This window comes from Gossypium raimondii, chromosome 2 (genome assembly GCF_025698545.1).
Source record: "Gossypium raimondii isolate GPD5lz chromosome 2, ASM2569854v1, whole genome shotgun sequence".
Classification (NCBI taxonomy): Eukaryota; Viridiplantae; Streptophyta; class Magnoliopsida; order Malvales; family Malvaceae; genus Gossypium; species Gossypium raimondii.
Genome location: NC_068566.1, coordinates 47,183,211 through 47,203,391, shown reverse-complemented (window position 1 = coordinate 47,203,391; position 20,181 = coordinate 47,183,211). Strand labels below are relative to the sequence as shown.

General features: G+C 27.7%; 1 protein-coding gene across 1 annotated transcript; it reads left to right on the top strand.

The window, feature by feature from the left end:
* Positions 1-13,806: 13,806 nt before the first annotated feature.
* On the top strand, positions 13,807-18,245 carry LOC105789262 (uncharacterized). Its single transcript, XM_052627711.1, has 11 exons — positions 13,807-14,030; positions 14,280-14,377; positions 14,459-14,524; positions 14,653-14,736; positions 14,840-14,905; positions 15,025-15,238; positions 15,326-15,384; positions 15,478-15,675; positions 16,264-16,368; positions 17,453-17,576; positions 17,667-18,245. Exons 2-11 carry the CDS (start codon positions 14,312-14,314, stop codon positions 18,023-18,025), a joined length of 1,341 nt encoding a protein of 446 aa, XP_052483671.1. The 5' UTR covers positions 13,807-14,030; positions 14,280-14,311; the 3' UTR covers positions 18,026-18,245.
* The last annotated feature ends 1,936 nt before the right edge of the window (positions 18,246-20,181 follow it).

The following is a 20,181-nucleotide window of genomic DNA, read 5'->3' as shown; positions in this document are numbered from 1 at the left end:
CGATCTGTATTTTTACACGGTTTAACATATTGCAAGTTTTGAATTCTTCTTCTTTTATTATTTTTAATGGGGATGAACATTAAATTTATACATAAATTTTGATTTGGTGCAATTGTACACATGAAACTTTAATTGTGGTTCATATATATACATGAAAATTTTGATTTTGATTCAACAAGACACGCTTAAAGAAATGAAAACATACATTTAATTTCATATTGGATTAATAATGTAATTATTTGTGTATGTAATATATCAACATAAATTTGTGGAAATTCAATAATGATGTTAGTGATTTGTGAAAATTGAATCAAATCAAAATCACGAAAATAAAAATTATACATAAAATTATACATTGAATCAAAATTCATATATGATTTTGATATTTATCCGCTTTTATTAATCTAAGTACTTTAATGTAAAAATGAAATCAAACAAAAGGGAATCAAATGACACATCAGATGGTCTAAGCTTCTTTATTCCCATCCTCCAACCCATATATATTTTTAATATTATTGTTTTTTTCGATAAATTACAAGACTTGAACCCATACCACACTTGGGGTGATGAGCACTCTGACCATCATACCATCACATGAGTTCTAATATTATTGAATTATTATTATTATTGAATTATAGGCTTGTACAAGTCATAATTTTAACTTGGAATTTAACTCAACTTACTAAATTTCATACAAAGGGTCCAATTATCTTTCCGGTCCTTATACTCTTCAAACTTTTAAAATTTAATCATTTTGTTTTTAATAACTTTGTTAAATTTGAATTTGTTTTACAAATTGGATTTTAATTTTTTAAATAAGATGGTATACATTTAAATTTAACGGAAATCCATCAATAAGAATATCAATTGGACTTTAAATTTCAAACTATACAAATAGAGAGACGTGAATTTTTAAAATAAAAAGCAAAATGTTAAAATTAAAAATGTGAAAGAGTACAAGGACCGGGACACAATTAAACCTCGTATAGAACTATGAGACAGCATCAAATGGTTCTATCATGTGCTGATCTTTTGATTATTTTTTAAAATACCCAATCCCATTCATTTTCTCAAGATAAAATATATTAAAATAAATTAAAGCTGAAGGTCCATATGATAAAAGAAGAAGGATGATTTGGAACATGTTTCCTTCTTCACTTGATAAAGAAATCAAAGGACAAGATTTGGAATATCTATTTATAGATTTTAAACAATAAAATGGTTATAATTTACCAATTATTCTAACATAAATATTATTGGTTTTCGGTTGAGTATTAGTTAAATTGACATGAATATTGTTGTCAATATAAATGATATGGGTTCGAGTATGTTGAAGCACAATTGAGAATGCTATTATTATTTTGTTTTGTTATCCATAAGATTAGAATTAAAGACTTTGACGGGTGTTGAGCACCACACAACCTAATAGAAGTTGATATAAATTTTTATTTTTAAAAAGAAATAAAGCAACATTTATTCTCCGAATTGAAATTTTTTTCAATTTTGGTTTCTACACTTTTTTTGGGCCCACATTGATATTGAAACTTGACAACTTTTCTTAATTTTGATCAATATGATAACATGACACTCTAACACTATACCATATCGTCACTTAAAAATTTTAGACGATGATCTGGTACAATATAGTGACCCAAATTAGTAAAAATTACCAACTTAACTGACTAATGTGGACATCTAAAATATTAAGAACCAAGTTGAAGAAAACTGCCAAGTTCAAATTTATCACTGATTTTTTTCATATTAAAATTTTTCTAAAAGGTTTTCATATTAAAAATTAAATTAATTAAATTTTTTTATAATTGATAAGTGCTTGACAACAATAACCTTCAGTCATCATTGACTAATTAAACATTAGTCCCCCACCATTTTAATATTAATTAAATCTAATTCTTTTATTTATTTATTTATTTATAATTTTATTTTATTGGCAGACATTAAAAAAAAACCCATTAATTAAATTAGCTGTACCACCATAGGGTTTAGTGGATCTTTGGCCTTATCTCAATCAACATATGCCTAAATCATAATTCAATTAATTGTTAATTTTAAATTAATAATAGCTAAAATTTTAAAACTTGAATTAAAATATTTAGGGATAAATATATATGAGCTATGATTTAATCTGCAATTGTATACATGAAATTTTTATAAATTATTAACACAATTATTGATATAACATTATTTTATGTTTATATATTACATACATAAATAATTATATTTATCTAATATAAAAATAATTTAATAAATTTATTTTTAAATATATATAATTAAATTAAAATTTATCAAAATTATATATTACATTTGATCTTGCTAAAATGCTTGGTCTTGATAAAGTCATATTATAACATTAGAGGAAGCTTCAATTTCATAATCATAGCTAAATTTGTAAGTAAGCATATGTGGCCAAATAAAACTACATTATTCTCATAATACATCAATGTGGGAAAATTAAACATTAAAGAAATATGCATCTACTCAAACAACTCCCCATTATTTTATTTTATTTTTATAATTATACTTATGGACCCTAATTTTTAATTTTATTATATAAAATGACTTGACTTGAGGAAATACTGGAAAATTTTATACATAATACAATATAAAATGGTCTAAATTATGTAGTTGGTGAACAAATTGAAGCATTAAGTTTTTCACAATATTACCATTATTAACCCCTCCATTAAATGATGAATTGTATTCTAGCCCTTCTTGAAAAAAATAACAATCCAATTAAGTCATTTTTTTTTAACTTTAGCCCCCACATGGGATATTGAAAATGATGGTCACTCACTCAAATGATTAAAGAGGCTTTGTATGCTTTTTATGCACATAGTTTGTTTCTCTTTATAGCATTCTAGTTTCTTCTCAAAGAGACAAGGCATCTATGCTCTCTCTTATATATATAGTTATAGTTATGACTTTAATTACCCTAAAACTAGTTAGTAATAAAAGGGGAAAAAAAAGTCAAAATTAGTATTTGTGTCGTGCTTTGATTGCAAACTCATTAACTATTTTCATCGTATGCCTTGAAAAGGGACAGTCTCGAAAAGTGATATCATGTAAAAACAATGCCACTTGGCATTGATTTCAATCTGGAAACCCCACTCTTTTTCTGGTCACGAAATAAAGCCAACATTGAATTTCATCATTAATCCTTTGATCTTTGTTGGTTAGAAAATATTAATCAGTCCACCTAAATGTATATATATTTAACACCATTTTTTAATTGAATCTAGCTATTCAATTACTGCATTTAAATATCAAATATGTACTTAAATCATACAATTATGTTTCAACAGACACCTGAACTAAGTGTTCGATTACTTATCATCAACCCAGTCTTGTTTGTGAAAATTTTAAATTTCAACGTCTGATGATGTACCAAATATTTTCTCTTTAACCTTTTTTTATACCATATTGAATTGAAAGCTCGTGATTATTCTATTTCTTTCATTCTTCTTCTTCTTTTAAAGTTTTTAACCACTAATTTTTTGTAAATTTACCCATATCTTATTATTTCATTTTTTCTTCTACCATTTTGTTCTTGAAAGTGTAGAGTAGACTTGTTTTTAAGTTAAATAGCTTGCCCGATTTGATCCGAGTTGAGTTTGGATAAAATTTTATCATCAAACATATCTTGTTTGATTTGAATTCAAGTTAAAATTATTTAAATTTAATTATATATATTTTTATTTTTAATAATAAAATGGGCTATTGGGCGGGCTAAGCTAACCCAACCTTGAGACTAAAAATCATTTTTTATAATTGAATTGTACATTGAAGGGAAATGTGAAAAAAATAGAAAAAGGTGACATTTCACACAAGGACATGGAGAGTTGTAGGAGGAGACATTGTTTTAATGGTTTGAAAAGGTTGGAGGAGGAACATAAATCCTCTCCAAAGTTAGAGATGAATATTTATAACAAAGGATAATCATGTTTTAACATTGAATCTAAACATGTATACAATGTATGTACGTCTCATCATGATCGGTCACTTGGGAAGCATAATAACCTTTAAGCAAGTTGCAATGGGACGAAGACATATTAAACAATGTATCACGTGTGCCATGTAATAGATAACTCAACACTTCTCATTAATGAGGTAAATTAAAGAAACTCTATGCATTGCGCATACACAAATCTAACGAAACTATATTCTTAACGAGATCTTAATTGATATTTATAACAAACCATGATATGACATCACCTTCCATATTCATTTAAAAAAAAGTGTGATTGAATTAAGGACATTTTAAGTGTTAAAATGAATTTTGACTTTAAAAAGGTAATTAAAGGATAACTACTTGAAACTCACATTATTAGTACTTCAGTACTAAAGGCAAGTCTCATATTGCTATTGCCCTTTGTTCCCTTTTCACAACACATTAACTATTATTATCCCATTTGATTTTTTTCTTAAATTCTTTTAAAAAAATCTTATCGTGAATATCTTATTACATAATACATAAAATTATTTATAGCCCCTCCTCAACTCATAAATAGGAAGACAATACGTCTCAGCGCACTCGAATCTACGTCCTCCTACATTAACAACAATACACATGTCAATCAAGTTAAGATCCAATCAACAATTTAGAATATTTTTTAAAATATTTTAATCATTAATTAAGATTATTTAGATGTTTAATAGATAATAATGTGTATCAAACAACATTCCACTTGAATGAGTTCATCATAAAAGGTGCATACAACTACAATTTTATAAACAAGTAGATATTTTTATACACCCCAACATAAAATAATACTACTTTTTAAATTACTATTAACACACGTGAGATATATATATATATTATATTATAAATTAGAATAATAATTATATTTATTTAATGTTGATGTCATGTGATTGAGATTGGCCTCATTAGTTTGTTGAAATGGATGATTAGCACATAAATCAAAGATGTAAGTATATAATATGATTAATGGTAGGAACCATTTGCATGAATACAACCATGCATCTCATCTTTTCACTTTTTTTTCTTTTCTTTTCCTTTATTTTTGAAGATTTAGATCTGCAGTTTGATTTGCCTATGAACAAATTTGTATATATATATATATATTTATAAAAGGAATTAAATTCAACATGTTATCATTAGAGAAAAATGGAGCTAAAGCAAGGTTTTTTTTTAATTTAGAATATTTTTTAAGAAATTGAAAAAAAGAAAGTGATAAAAAGGACAGAATGGTGATGATGTGCACTCTTCCCAACAGCTTCAAACTTGGAAGGAAGCTAGAATATTCCTTTTATGTTGTAATTATATTTAAAGTTATTATATTTATCTACTTATTATTTTCATTAAATATGTTTTTTAATTAATCACCGAAAATATTAATTTGTATTTGATTTAATATTTTCAATGAATTATCAATTAAGTCCTTAATTAACATACTTTTATGCAGATGATTTTAATTTATTAAGTAAATATATTATTATACAGTAGGATTATAGTTTATGGAGAAGCTTAAAAATATTGATTTTCAAAATCCTACACTTTTAAAATCCTTAAGAATTTGTCGATTGAGTCTTAACTTGATTGGCATGGACATTGTTACCAAGATAGAAGGACGTGGGTTTGAGTGCGCCGAAACACATTGTTTTCCTATTTATGGGTTGTTATAGACATTACGTAAAAAAGAACATATATGATCAAAACCTATAATGAAATTGTTAAAAAAAAACGATATTCATCTAGGCTTCAATTTTCTCATGAAGAACAATATTATAATAATATCATATGATTATTCATTAATAATAAAATCTATCAAAGAGGCCTCTTGGTTTAACCTTAAAAATTTGTGAACTTTGAAATTTTATGTTCAAGTCTCACTTTATGTAAATCTCGTATAGATTCTCAATCTAAATTTATGATGACTTAAGTTTCATCCTTTGTTGATCCTGTTTGCAAGGAGGTAGTTAAGGGGCAGACAATAACCTTGGTCCCCCTCAACCAAATGGTATAATTCTGATTTTAGACCCTTCAAAAAGTAAAACATTAAATATAACTATTTTTAACATAATATTTTTAGCTTTCCCCAAAAAATTATAATTTTATCTCAACCCCTTAAATAAAATTTTAATTTTTTAATATTAATCTCATTATAAATTCATATAATATCTACTCATTTTGATATAATACCTAGAACTACTCATAACCCCTTTCCGACTTTTAAATAGGAAGATAATGTACTTTAGCAAACTCAAATTCACTTTCTCGTTCACTGCAACAATACCGATACTAAGCCTTCAATTACTTTTTCCTTTGATTAGCTGAAAATTGCATATTAAAAAAAAAACCCTTTATTTACATTACTTTTTTCACAAATAGAAAATCATTGCCATTTATTTTATTTGAAACTGTGAATGATTGAGTTCTGATAGCTTAAGTAACGGATCCAATAGATTCATGCAAATTAGTATTAAAATGATTTTAATAAGAATGTCAACGTTTCTGCTATTAGAGGAAACCCTAAACCCCTACCATCTATCATGAAATCTAGTCCTAAGTTAAAATAGAAAAAGAAGTTATAATCATAATAAATTATTACTTTTATATATAGGACATTCTAATTGAGTTATCAAATAAGACACGTATCAAATTGTAAATATATATATATATATATACTTACTACATCAACAAGTTAGACATAATGTTTTTTAAAAAATAGCCCTCCTAAATTTTATTGACATTGTCCATATGTTTTAACATGTTAGATTCAATATGTCCATGTAGCCAAACCCATAAATAGGAGGATAATGCGCTTTAGTGCACTCGAATCCACGTCCTCCTACATTAGCAACAATGTCCATCCCAAACAAACTAAGACTCAATCGACAAACTTAAAAACACAATTTGTTAGGTTAATAATTTGTATTATATACTCTCTTTTTTTATTTACAATGATATTCCCTTGAATACCCTTTAATAATGGGGGGAGAGTAGTTGGTACATCTTTGTCTTAGCTTAAAAGAGAGCAATATATATGTGCATCACATCAACTTTGGACAGCCACAAAGACCTTTCTCACTCCCCCATTTCACTACAAATGAGCTTAATAACTCAACAATGCGACAAAAAAAGGAAAATGACTACCACTATTTATATATATAGACACATTTATTCTATGATCAATTGATGTATTTTTGGACCACCCTTTTTACATAGATGAGATGATTGAAATTCAATCGCGTGCTCTTCAAAGATTAGGTACTAAGAAAAAGTGCACACGGGATTCTACACTATACGTAGGCAATCATGGTTCTTGATGTATTTTGATGATGTGTGAGATCTCGCGTAAGTTCGGTAAATTGTCTTTTTCTATTGTTATTGAAAAATTGGAAAATTTCCCTTTAGGTTACTTAAAATTTTAAATTTGTAATAGTAAAATTGCATTTTAGACCTCAAAAATGATAAAAATTTGATTTAATTCTTTAAAAATTATAAAGATATAAGATATTAAAATGATAAAATTATATTTTTACTATCGTAAAGAAATATAATTTAATTTCGACCCCCTAAAAAATTTTCTGGCATTGTCCCTGCACTTAAATTAACTCTTCAGTGGCCATAGTTCGAACCACTTTGTGCTCTTAAGTGGCCATGGTTCTGTTTTATTGCGACTCTACTCTATAGTTGCTTCAAGAGCGGCTCTATTCAATTTAGTACTAAAAAATATTAGAGTTTTTGTAACTAAAAAAAATTAATTAATGAAACTAAATAATTTATTGTAACTTAAAAATATTTGGACTAATTTCAACTTTGGTCTACCAAGAAATTCGTATATTTTATTTAAATTTTTGTCAAGATGTATGGTTATTACTTTTTATGTGTTAAAATATAAGTTTAGCCACATAAAACTTCATTGATCGATATCCACATAAACTTTCCTTATTATATATATGAAAAACAAGTTTATTTTGGTTTTATTTTTAATGGTTTTACCATATTTATAATCATTATTAGTTTTGAAATCATAATAATATCCACCTCTCCAACTAATTTGATAAGGAAAGCATCTTAAGAAGAGAAAGGGAATCCATTTCTCTCTCTCATTTTCGATATAATCGAGCTTAGTCCTGTTCGGATTAGGGGTGATATTCAGGTAAAATCCTCTCAACAATGTTGATTTTAAGATTCGAACTTGGTTCAAATGTTTGAGAACAAGAAAAAAGAGTCCAATTCCACTTTTTCCAACCACTTGTTGATTTTCTTTTCTTTTTTTAATCATTATATATAGTAAGTAATATGTTACTCGGGTAAAAATTGAATGTTGTAATTTGATTAAATTAAAGAATTATGATCTATATGAAGCCTGGTACTAAGTTGAATGATCTAAAATGTAAATTACCCAAAAAGATCAAATCAACTTATTGACAAAATCATTTTTAGTTATATATGGACCGTCAATATTATTGTTCTCCGGCCCAAAAGCATTGAAATTTAGCCGTGAAATGCCCGGTCCAGTAAATTGCGTACTTAGACCGGGTTTTCATTTAGAATCAGCCCATAAGAATTAAAGAGAAAAGAGGGGAAAAATGTTTTTGGAGGAATTTATTTTAATTTTATTTAGGTATAAAAAGGAATTAAATTTTATAAAACATTATAAATTAAAACCATATTCTAGGTTTAATTTTATAAATTATTTTAAAATTTTAAAAGAAAATCAATTCAAATGTTTATTTAATCGGTTCGGCCGGACGACTCAACCAGCTCTCAGGTCAGTCGATCTAATACCTTGTTCCAAACTGGTATCCAAGTCGATTGTCAGTTCAATTTGGTTATAATAACGTTGGTTTATGTATGTAATTATTTTATATGTATAATTATTTACAAAGTTTTTATAGCCAAACTGATGGAAAGAAAAAAATTTATATTCCATATTTCTATTTTTCTATTCTTTTAATTTTCCGTCATTCTAATTTTTTTTATACTCTACCAAGTAAATATATTATCAAAATTGAAGTTATGTGAATTAATATTAAATTGTTGACTATGTATGAAATTATGCATCACATATCAACTCTATTTTTTATTATTCTTTAACGTTATTTTGTTTTTATATTCAATTATATTTTTTTGTTAATTTGACTTTTTTAATGAAAATGTTATTTAAAACATTAAAATTTTAACAATGTTAGTTTATAAATTGCGTGGTAGTCCATGTGTACTTTATCTTGACATGACATTATTTGTTTATATGTCACCTCAAAAATAATTTAAAAATTAAAAAATTAAAAATATAAAATATTTATAAAAATTCAAAAATAAACATAAAATACATTTGAATTGAGATGTTAAAAATTTTAATATTTTTGTCAATTTTCTATTAAGATGTACAATTTTCAATTAGGATTTAATTTATTTTTCTATTAACACTTAAAAATCTATCATGAAATGTAATGTGAATAATATGAAGGATCTCTATGATAACCTTGTGCTCAATGATGGTTCAACTTTGTTCCCTGGTATTGCAGAAAGGAGATTACTGTCCTTGCTCTCAGTTGCATGAAGACGAGATCAAAGGAATAGTTGTTTGACATATAAAATTCATTTTTTTTTTACGACACACATGTTATATCCATGGAGGAAGTTAGAAATTTCAAACCTGTGTCCCAGAGATCAGCTTGTATCACAGAACATATCCCAGTCTTCTACCTAAAACTGACAATCCAAGAGCCAGAGGAATCTCTAATAACTCCGCCCACTGCCACACCAGATGGAACACTCCTGACTGCACAGTATCAACATTTAACTTGGTCCACCCTTCAACAGCGCCTTCGTCATCTCTCTCTCTCACCATTGCTGGAAAATCATCAGACGAAGAAAGCTCATACCTAGCCTTAATACATTTAGCCCATCAAAGACTAACACTCGCAATAGACTGTAACGAATGATGATGTGTACCAAATATCATCCCATTCTGATATTTCCGTAAGCGCCAAAAAACGAGCCCAAAAACAGTTGGCCACTCGACGTTATTAGTAAAATGAGATCGTTATTCAACATCATCAGATTTTCCCTAACCCAATCTAAAAAATCAAGAGATAAGAAGCTGTGTAGAGCACTGGTAGGTAGGAGCTGCCGCCAAACACCCGCTGCAGCTGGACAATCCCGTACGACATAGAATTGTGTTTGAAGCAGTCAGAGAATGCCAGTTCCAAACCAAGACTATAATGGAGATATTACGGGTTGATTATTGGCATTTTCAATAAAAAATAATAATTGTGACAGTAGTAAATGTTGGATTTAGATAAAAAGTAATATAAATTTGAAGTTTGAAGCAAGATTGATGGGTGTTAATTTTGCTTCATATATGATTTATATCATCATGTATAATAATTCTATTGTACTTTAGCCATCTAAATTTGTTATTTAGTGTACCTAGTGGCCGAGCCAGTAAGAGATCCAGGGGCTATGACCCCTTTAAATTTTTAATTTCAATTCTTTATAATTTATAAATTTATATATTAAATTGATAAAAAATAGATTAGTATCAAATTAAAAAAAAATCAAAGTATCAAATATTATATTTAGGGGTGTGTATGGGCCGAGCCGGGCTCAACAAAAAATTTAGGCTCGTTTGCTAAATGGGCTTAAAATTTTATTTAAGCCCGACCTAAATAAAAATGTTAAAATCTGGGCCCAACCCAGCCCACCTAGATTAATTTTTATATAATTTTAAAATATATATATAATACATCAAAAATACTAAAAACATTAAAATAAATATTTCTCAACAAATTGAAAATAAATTTTAAAAAATATGTATGCTTAAATAACACTAAGATAGATGCAACTTAACAAGCAAATGTCTCTAAAATAATAATAAAATTAACAAATGTCTTTAAAATAATAACAAAATTAACAATAAAATAAGTTTTATACAATATCTAAACAATGACAATAAAATAGTAGCAACATAATAGTAAAATGGTAGCAAAATGGCGAGAAAACAATAAGAAAATAATATTTTAAAAAAAAATTGTCCTTTAGTGAATTAGGGCTGGGCCGGGCCAGAGCCTGGGCAAAAATGTCTTACTCGAGGCCCGGCTCATTTTTTAAACGGGCCTTATTTTTTTGTCCAAACTCATTTTTCGGACTTATATTTTTGCCCACACCCTCCCACATTTCGGGCCCAACCCGACCCATGTACAAGTCTAATTATATTTAACAAATAATAATGAAACGAAAATCTTATTTACAATATTAGAAAATTTAGAATATGGTTTGCATCATAATTAACAAAGTTAAAATTTGCTTTTAGTTATTATATTGTAAAAATTGTGAATTTAGTTTCTATATTTTAATTTGATTGAATTTGATCTTTGTACTTTTTGAATTGGTCAATTTTAGGCTATTTATTTTTTAAAATTTGAAATTTTAGTTTTGACCCATCGGACTGTATAAGTTAAATCCATTTGGTTAAACTCAATTACTTTTTGAATTTTATTGATACAAGATTTTAAAAAGGTAATAAGGAGGAGAAGGTGCTGGAGACAAAATGGTTGGTTCACCTATGACAAGCGGAGAGCCAGAGTGGGAGGTCAAGGGAGAAGATGAAGGTTGGAAGGAGAGTACTTAGGTTTTTCTTGGGGAAGAAGGAACTAGATCTTGTGCTCTCATGCTTTGAGGTGTGTATAAGAGGGTGTCATTTTGTTTGGTACTGCCATGTAGCCAACAATACAAAAGATAGGCTTGCTCATGTGGTCACTCAAGTGGCAGGGCTGTGATAAGTCAATTGTGGTCTTGCTTTGACATTCTCTTTATTAAGGTTATACGAGGTTGTTGTGTCTCAATGGTGTCCACAGATGATCCATAGCAAATCATTTCTAAAGTAGCTCAGTTAGGGCTCATGGGGTGGGGGGTCCGTCGTGAACGATCATTGTAAAGGATACCTAACGGAGGGTTGCTCGTAGGCTGTCCCCCACGAAGAGTCATTGGCAAGTGTCGTCTTATGTTCTACTACATGTCATTGTCAAGGTATAACAAATTTTGAAATATTAGTCTTAACGCAAACGACAGTTGTTAATATATGGACTGAAATTTTAAAATTTTAACCGTGATGCAAACGATAACTGGATTTTTTAGTAAGTAAAATGTGAAAATAATAAGCTAACATAACATTACGCATATGATAATATGTTTAATTCATTAGATTTTAGAAATAATAAAACTTAATAAATTTAACAATTATCTTTTGATGAGATCAGTAATTTTAAATTTTAAAAATTATAAAAATTAAGAATAATCAAATTAAAATCTACAAATATCATAAAATGCAAGAACCAATAGCAGGATTTAACCAAGATCAATAATCCAACTACTAAACCCCTCAAATGAAAGCCTCTAAGGATAGAAGTTTTGTGGTTATTTTGGGGTTAGTAACTACTCACGAGTTAATAATGCTTTATAGCCTTTGAATTTGAACCATTCGCGCAGCATATATTTTAAGGAGGGACTGATGCGCGGTTCATCTAAGTACTTCAATTTCATCATTTATTTTATACAATTAATTATTAATTAAATATTTTTAAAATTAGAATTTAACTATCAATAAAAAATAATTCAAGCGTATTTAAATGCATTTTTCTTTTGATTTAAGGGTGGAAAATAATTATGAGTAAAATTAATTTTTTATATAAAAACACAAACTAACCCACTCACATAATTTATTAAACACTAGATTTCTTAAATAATTAGTTTACAAAAATAATTTTAATTGCTTTAAATAATATTTTCTAATATTTTATAAATTTAAATTTAATATTATATAATTATGATAGTTTATATAAACTATAAAATAAATTGAGCTGAAAAAATAAATGACATAGTTCAAATAAAAATAACTAAAATATTACACAAATTTATCAACTTACAAAAATCTATATAAAACAACTATTAATTAAGTTGTAATTAATTCAAATATAAACTTTGATTCTATTTCTAATATGATCTATAAATTTTAATTGATACAATTGTTTATACCTTTAATTGAGTTAGTGTCACGAGTTATCTTAATATAAATTCAATAAGGAAGCGACAAAAAAACCATTCATTTTATATAGTAATTTATATTATTATGAGGTTTTTGTTGGTTTTTTTAAATTTTTATCTTTTGTATTTTTATAAATAAATAAAAATCATACATGATAAGATTTGAATCTTAAACATTTATTTTACCATTTTAATTGAGCTTAATTTATTTTAAACATTTAACATTACCGTTTTAACCAAAGTTTCATTTATTTTTATATAAATATTTAATCAATATATATTTATATAAAATTTTCACTTACATCGTGAATTTGCCATAATCTAATAGATATATGAAATTTTAATTATTATTTAACTGTAGCATTTAAAAACAAATAAATACAATTATATTGAAAAATAAATATAGCTAATTACGTCTACAATAAATAAATATAAAATGATATTATACCGCATATAATTTAATTCCTAGTTTAGTATATATATATATTCTAAAAGAGATTTGCTCATAAAACTATTAATTTTTCACAATTAAAAAATAACATTAATCAAATAAAACATACTACGTGGTATGTTTTATTAAATTCAAGTCCAACTATTAGTAATTTAATTTTTTATTAAATTTGTTATGTGATATTTTAAATTAAAAAACTTGAATTTTGAAATTAAAAAAATAAAAAATAAAATCGTTAAGAGAAAATTCTAAATATTAAAAGAGTAGGTGGATTTATTATGACAAAATTTAACCATTATAAAATGCCTAGTGAATCATAACACCGGGAGCCTTAAAAATAAAAAGAGAAGAAAAGAAAAGAATGAGGTTTTGAGAATGGGGAAGTGTATGGTTTGACTTATAGCAGTCGCGCGAAGCTACAGTATTCATGGCGAGAAAGGGAAAAAAAAAGAAAAGGAAAACGAAGGATATATTAATTTCTTCTATAAAATGGCTTAAAATGTTAAAGGGTAAGGCTAAACAAGGAAAAGTTTTTTCTCTGAAAAGGTAAGGAATCGAATCTCACTTTGCTCTTGTTCTCTTTGCTTAAATGGAAAAGAAGTGAGGAGGATATTCTTCTTCTTTGAAATTTAACTTTAAATTTATTAGGATTTATGTAGTTTGTTGTAGATTTGCTATAGTTTCAAATTGAACTTCCGGTTTCTAATTTAGATCTTATTCTCTTTTTTATGTTTAGTTTTTTTTTTCTTCTCTAATTTATCATTTTTCGGTTTTTTTTTTTTTTTGTCTACAAAGTGCACTTCCCATATTTTAGCTTGAAGGAATACATGGAGGGTAATGGCAATGAACAACCAAAATGTCAAAGAAGTTTTAATCATCGAGGAAGGAAGAATGTAATTTTTTTTTTTTTGAAAAAGCTTCATCTTTTCTCATAATTGATTACCTGTGCAATTATTTTTCTCCTCCATTTGCAGGATTGCTGGGATGAAGTGGTCAAGATGTTATGTATGATACTGGGTGATGACAGTATTTCAAATATAGTAAAGTTTTCTCTCTGCTTTATAGTTTTAACTTTTTTAAAAATTCTTTTCTATAAATTTAAATTTATTATTACAATTCGTTTTTGATGATTTTTTAAGTAACATTCCCTTCTAAATTTATTATGCAGCGGTGGTGGGACGATAAAAAAGTGAAAATACAAGAGGCCTTTATGCAGCTGGAAGATATGAAGAGCAAAAATGAATTGCAAGAGGTTGAATCGTTTCTAAAGCTGTAAAAAAATTCAGCTCAGAACGAAGGGTACTTAGTTCTTTATTTCCTATTAATGGTTGAGTTGTTTTCAACTCTATATGCAGAGTTGCTGGACTGAAGTGGTAAAGCTGTTACGTATTATATTGGGTGATGAGAGTATTTCAACTGCGGTAATGTTTTCTTTTCTACTGTATGAAAATTTTAATTGTTAATATATTTAAATTTATTTTGCAGACCACATGTTTTAGGCAAATTCTTAGTACATATCTTTCTTAAATTTGTTATTTAGACCTCATGGGAGTTAAAAGTAATGAAAGTAGTAGAGGCGATTGCTCAACTCGAAGACCCGCAATTTGGATTGAAAATGCTGAAAAAGATGATGAAGGAGAGTATCAACCAAAATACGAAAGTAAAAGAGGCATTCCGATTGATCGAATCGGTATTGAACCAGTCAGAAATTTTAGTTCCAAACCAAGACTATACAGATGAGATTAATGGCTTAGGTATGATATTTGAAGACATATTATGTGTTGATTAATCATCGACATTAATATTTTATTATTTCTTGTTTGTTTTCTTTATATTTTTAGATCAAACAGCATACATGTCAAAGGAGGAGATACAATCCCTTCAAGAGGATCTTGCGCAGGCAATACCGATTTCTTTGTCACTCTGTTTCCTTTCTCTCGTTATGTTTTTCCTTTACATCAATCATTATTAGCTTTATATTTTGCATATCCAGGCAAATGCCATTTCTGACCAAAAGGCGCAATCAATGACGGAGGCAAAGGCTTTTGGCAAGGTCTCGGGTCTGCTAAGTAAAGTGTCCGAGTCTTGTTGTGCAAAGATGCATGACATTCTGGACCCTATAAATTCTATTCAAGGACATTTCGTGCAAGTAGAAGATGAACAATGTACACTCCACTTTCATGGCTCAAAGGTAAGAGCTTTGAGATCCAACTTGGACTTTGAATGTGATAATTTATGGTTTGTGTAGATACTTTCTAAATATCACTAGTTTACAAATTTTATCAACCGACATATAGTTTTTCTCATTTATTGTTTTCTTTTCTTTGTTTACTAGATCAAGAGTAAAACCAAATGCTGAAGGTAACTAAAATTTTCAAATTAGGAATATATTTTTTTAAATATAATATACCTATCAAAATGAACATTTACAGGTAGGAATTATGAGTCTATTGTACGATTTGAAGTTTACATGCAGGGATTATATATAGCAAAAGGAGTGTTAGGATGTCCTCTTTTAATCAATGGAGTATTAGATTTTACATTTATCATGAAAACCCTTTTGGAGGAAAAAAAATTGTAATTGTAGCAAACATGAGTCCTGCTAAATAGTTTATCATCAGGTTAATAAGGAGTAGACTTATTAACGTTGCCATAACATTTCTGTCTTAGTAATTTGTTTGAACAATCTTAAAGAGGCGAACATTTAGTAACTTGTCTGCCTCTATTGTTCTGTTCTCTGTTTCACTTTGCTACTCATCTTTATATATTTCGAATGTAGATGATTGATGAAGAGACACTAGCTGAGGAAGTGAATTTTACCCTAACATATGTGGGAGGAAGACTAGAGACATTAACATTGAAAATGCAAAGCGACCAAAAGATGGTAAGGATTGAATTTTGAGTTTCACAGATCAAATTATGACCTGAAAATGCAAGCATGTATTGTCCACTAACTTATTGTCTATCATTTTAATGAATGATGCAAAGATGAAGTTTAATATTCAGTTATAACAATACGTTGATGAGGTGATCATGGGTTGGGTTACCTGGCCCGGCCTGATGGCCCGCCCGAAAATGGAAGGTTCGGGTAAAAATATAGGCCCGAAATATGGGTTTGGGCAAAAAACGAGGCCCGTTTAGAAAATGGGCCGGGCATTAGGCAAAACTTTTTTGGCCCGGGCTGGGCCCGAACCGAATTATATATTAAATATATATTTTATATTTTTAATCAAATATAATTTTTAATCAAATATATATTAAATATATACTTTTTTGGTGTTGTAAAATTTAATATGGGCCGGGCCGGGTTGGGGTTGGGCTCGGGCTCAGCAATTTTCTTTTTGGCTGGACTTGGACAGATTTTTAGGCCCATATTTTGGGCCGGGTTGGGCCCGGGTCTAGAAAATGGGCCTAAAAATTTGTCTGGGCCCTGGCCAAACCTGGCCCGGCCCGGCCCATGATCACCTCGTTGACCAATTAAGTTTTTAGCTCTTCTCACTTATTCCTGCTGCCATGTATGTAGAACTTGTCATTCCTTTAATGAGCTGTCTATTTTATCTTTTGCAAACTATACATCACCATTCATTTTTGTTTAATTTCTTCATTAATTCTCTTGGTTACATGTAGTTGTAGAGAAAATGCTATCCTGCTACTGTGCATTCAAGTTAATGTACCAGCTTGAATCCAAAACTTTAATATTATACCGTAAGACATGAACACTCAAACTTCAAATAGTTATTTCAGGACTGTCTAGTTGATGCCACATTTATGGTAAGAAACTAAACCGAAACAAGAAATATCAGGTAGAAACACACAAAAAAGAAATCCTGAGTAGGAAAGCTGTCAGTTATTAATTCTATGCGTAATGCTGTTTACTTTTCTCCTTATTTGTTGTGTTATAATGTTGCAAAGCTTTTAATTTTATCTGCTTATTTTTGGACCAATTTCTGGTTCTCTTTTGCTTATAGATTCCTCCAGCTCATTTGAATCCTGAATCTTCTAACCCTATGGGTGCTTTGGGAGACTCATTAGACATTGAAGAGTTTCTGACTGATTCGCCCTTGGAAAGTTGGCTCGATAATTTGATTTCAAGTAATGGCTGCAAGCTACTATTTAATGAATTTATTTTTTCTTTGAATTAATATATAAAGACAGGATCTTTAATTACCTTTGATGTCACAGCTGCCGTCATCAAAGGATACGAGGTTTATCAACGCAATGCTGATGCGCTCAATAAAATATTTCAAAACCATGCTCACTTTGCTGACCAGTTTCAATTGAAAGATCGAGTGTTTCAAAGCAACATTATGAATGCTCTCGCTGAAATTTACTTGAAATTAGAAAGCAATCTTGGTAAGCTTGAGCTAACTGAGATTGATGATATTTTGGTAAAGGTGAAAGACATGGAGGTCACTGGTTTGGAACTTTCATGGCTACTTGAAACATTGGAGAATCAAGCAAAGATAAAGAGATTGGAAGAAGCTATCCAAGAATCCATTCTAGAGTTGGCCAAATTAAAGAAGAAACAACGGCTAGAGTAATTGCTGCTTCAAGTAATAGCGGTCAATAAATTTTTATTGGTTAATTAGGATGTTGATGAACTGCTAGTAGTGTATGCTTTTGTGTGAGCGCTTGTGTTAGAATCAGGAGAGTAATAAGAGCTCATGTGGTTTTGATACTTTGGGTATATTTTACAGTTGATATTTGTGGTTAAAATTTCAGTACTTTATTGATAGGTAATATGGTTCAAATTTTTGATAATTGCGTGGGATAGTTGTTTAAACCAGATTGCGTGGGGCTATACCATCAGTTGGACCATTATTTTACTTAATTAATCAAACATAATTCAAGCGTATTTTTTTCTTTTGATTTTGTGTGTAAAAAAACAAACTAACCCACTCACATCATTTATTAAACACTAGATTTCTTAAATAAATACAAAAATAATTTTAATTATATTAAATAATATTTTCTAATATTTTAGTAAATAAATTTAAAATTAAAATTATATAATTATGATAGTTTATATAAAATATAAAGTAAATTGAGATAAAAAAGTATATGACATGGTTCAAATAAAAATAACTAAAATATTACACAAATTTATGAACTTAGAAATCTATATAAAACAATTATTAATTAAGTTGTAACTAATTCAAATAAATTAATTAAAATATAAACTTTGATTCTATTTGTAATATGATCTATAAATTTTAATTCAATACAATTGTTTATACCTTTAATTTAGTGTCACGAGTCAATTTGATGATAATTCAATCGGAAATGAAAAAAAACTATTCATTTTATATAATAATTTATATTATTATGAGGTTTTTTTCATTTATATTTTATAAATAAATAAAAAATCAGAAGACATAGTGAGATTTAAACCTAAGACATTATTTGAATCTTAAACATTTACTTTTATCATTTTAATTGATGCTTAATTTATTTTCAAACATTTAATTTTACAGTGTTTCAACCAAAGTTTCATTTGCTTTTTATATGAATTTTTAATAAATATATATTATAGAATTTTTTCACTTGCATAAATCGATGTATCATAATCTAATATATGTATGAAATTTTAATTATAACATTTAAAAACCAATAAATGCAATTATTTTAAAAAGTAAATATAACTATTTATGCCTACAATAAAAAAATGTAAAATGATATCATATTGGTATATAATTTAATTCCTAGTTTAGTGTGTGTATATATATATATATTAAAATATTTGGTCAGAAAACTATTATTTTTCACAATTAAAAAATAATATCAACCAATAAAAACATACTATGTGGCATGTTTTTGTTAGATATAATATATATATATTTAGATAAAAGAGATAAAATAATAATTTAAGTACCTTAAATTAAAAAAATCTTTTGAATATCAAAATGAGAATAAGGTATAACTCATTCGTATTTAGAGATGCTATGAGTTAAGTTATTCCAGACTTAAGTGTAGTATCAACACACTTTATGTTTATTCAAGTCTGCTTGATGCGAAATATAAACTTAAAATTTTCTTGAAATAGCTCGTATTTATAAATGATTAACTAATTTTTTTGGAAAATATTTATATTATTTTTATTTTAATATTTAATAGATTTATATAGTTTTCCATTTATTAAAATTTTATATAGCCATCTTAACATTTGTTAATGTTTGCATTATAATATTATATATATTACTACATATTTATCTTCCATAATAATTTACGTAATATATAAAAATAACATAATATAATATATTAGAAAATTAGAAAATGGCTTGAGCCATGAATTTTTAAGCCCGAGCTCGACTCATATTTTAAACCAAAATAATCTTTTATCTAAGTCCATTTTTCGGACCTAATATTGTTGTCCAAACTCTCTTAAATTTCGAGTATGTAATTTTATTTCTAAGAATCTAGTCGCTTTACTTTTCAAATTTTATAATTCAAGTCCAGTTACTAACATTTTTATTTTTTTATTTGTTAAATTTGTTGGTGCGAGGTTTTCGAAATAAAAAAAAATCTCACTTAGACCATTGAGATTCAAACACTAAATCATCAAATAAACACATACTGTCTGTATCTTCAGTTCATAAATATCCCAATAAACCATTGAGATCCAAACACAAAACCATCACACAAACGCATACTGTCTGTATCTTCAGTTCATAAACATCCCAATAAACCATTCAGATCC

Excerpts from the sequence above, each read along its gene's own strand:
- LOC105789262 (XM_052627711.1), top strand. The coding sequence starts at position 14,312 with ATGGAGGGTAATGGCAATGAACAACCAAAATGTCAAAGAAGTTTTAAT. Across the intron at positions 15,385-15,477 it reads TTCAAGAGGATCTTGCGCAG|GCAAATGCCATTTCTGACCA; the intron begins GCAATACCGATT and ends TTGCATATCCAG. Across the intron at positions 17,577-17,666 it reads GCTCGATAATTTGATTTCAA|CTGCCGTCATCAAAGGATAC; the intron begins GTAATGGCTGCA and ends TTGATGTCACAG.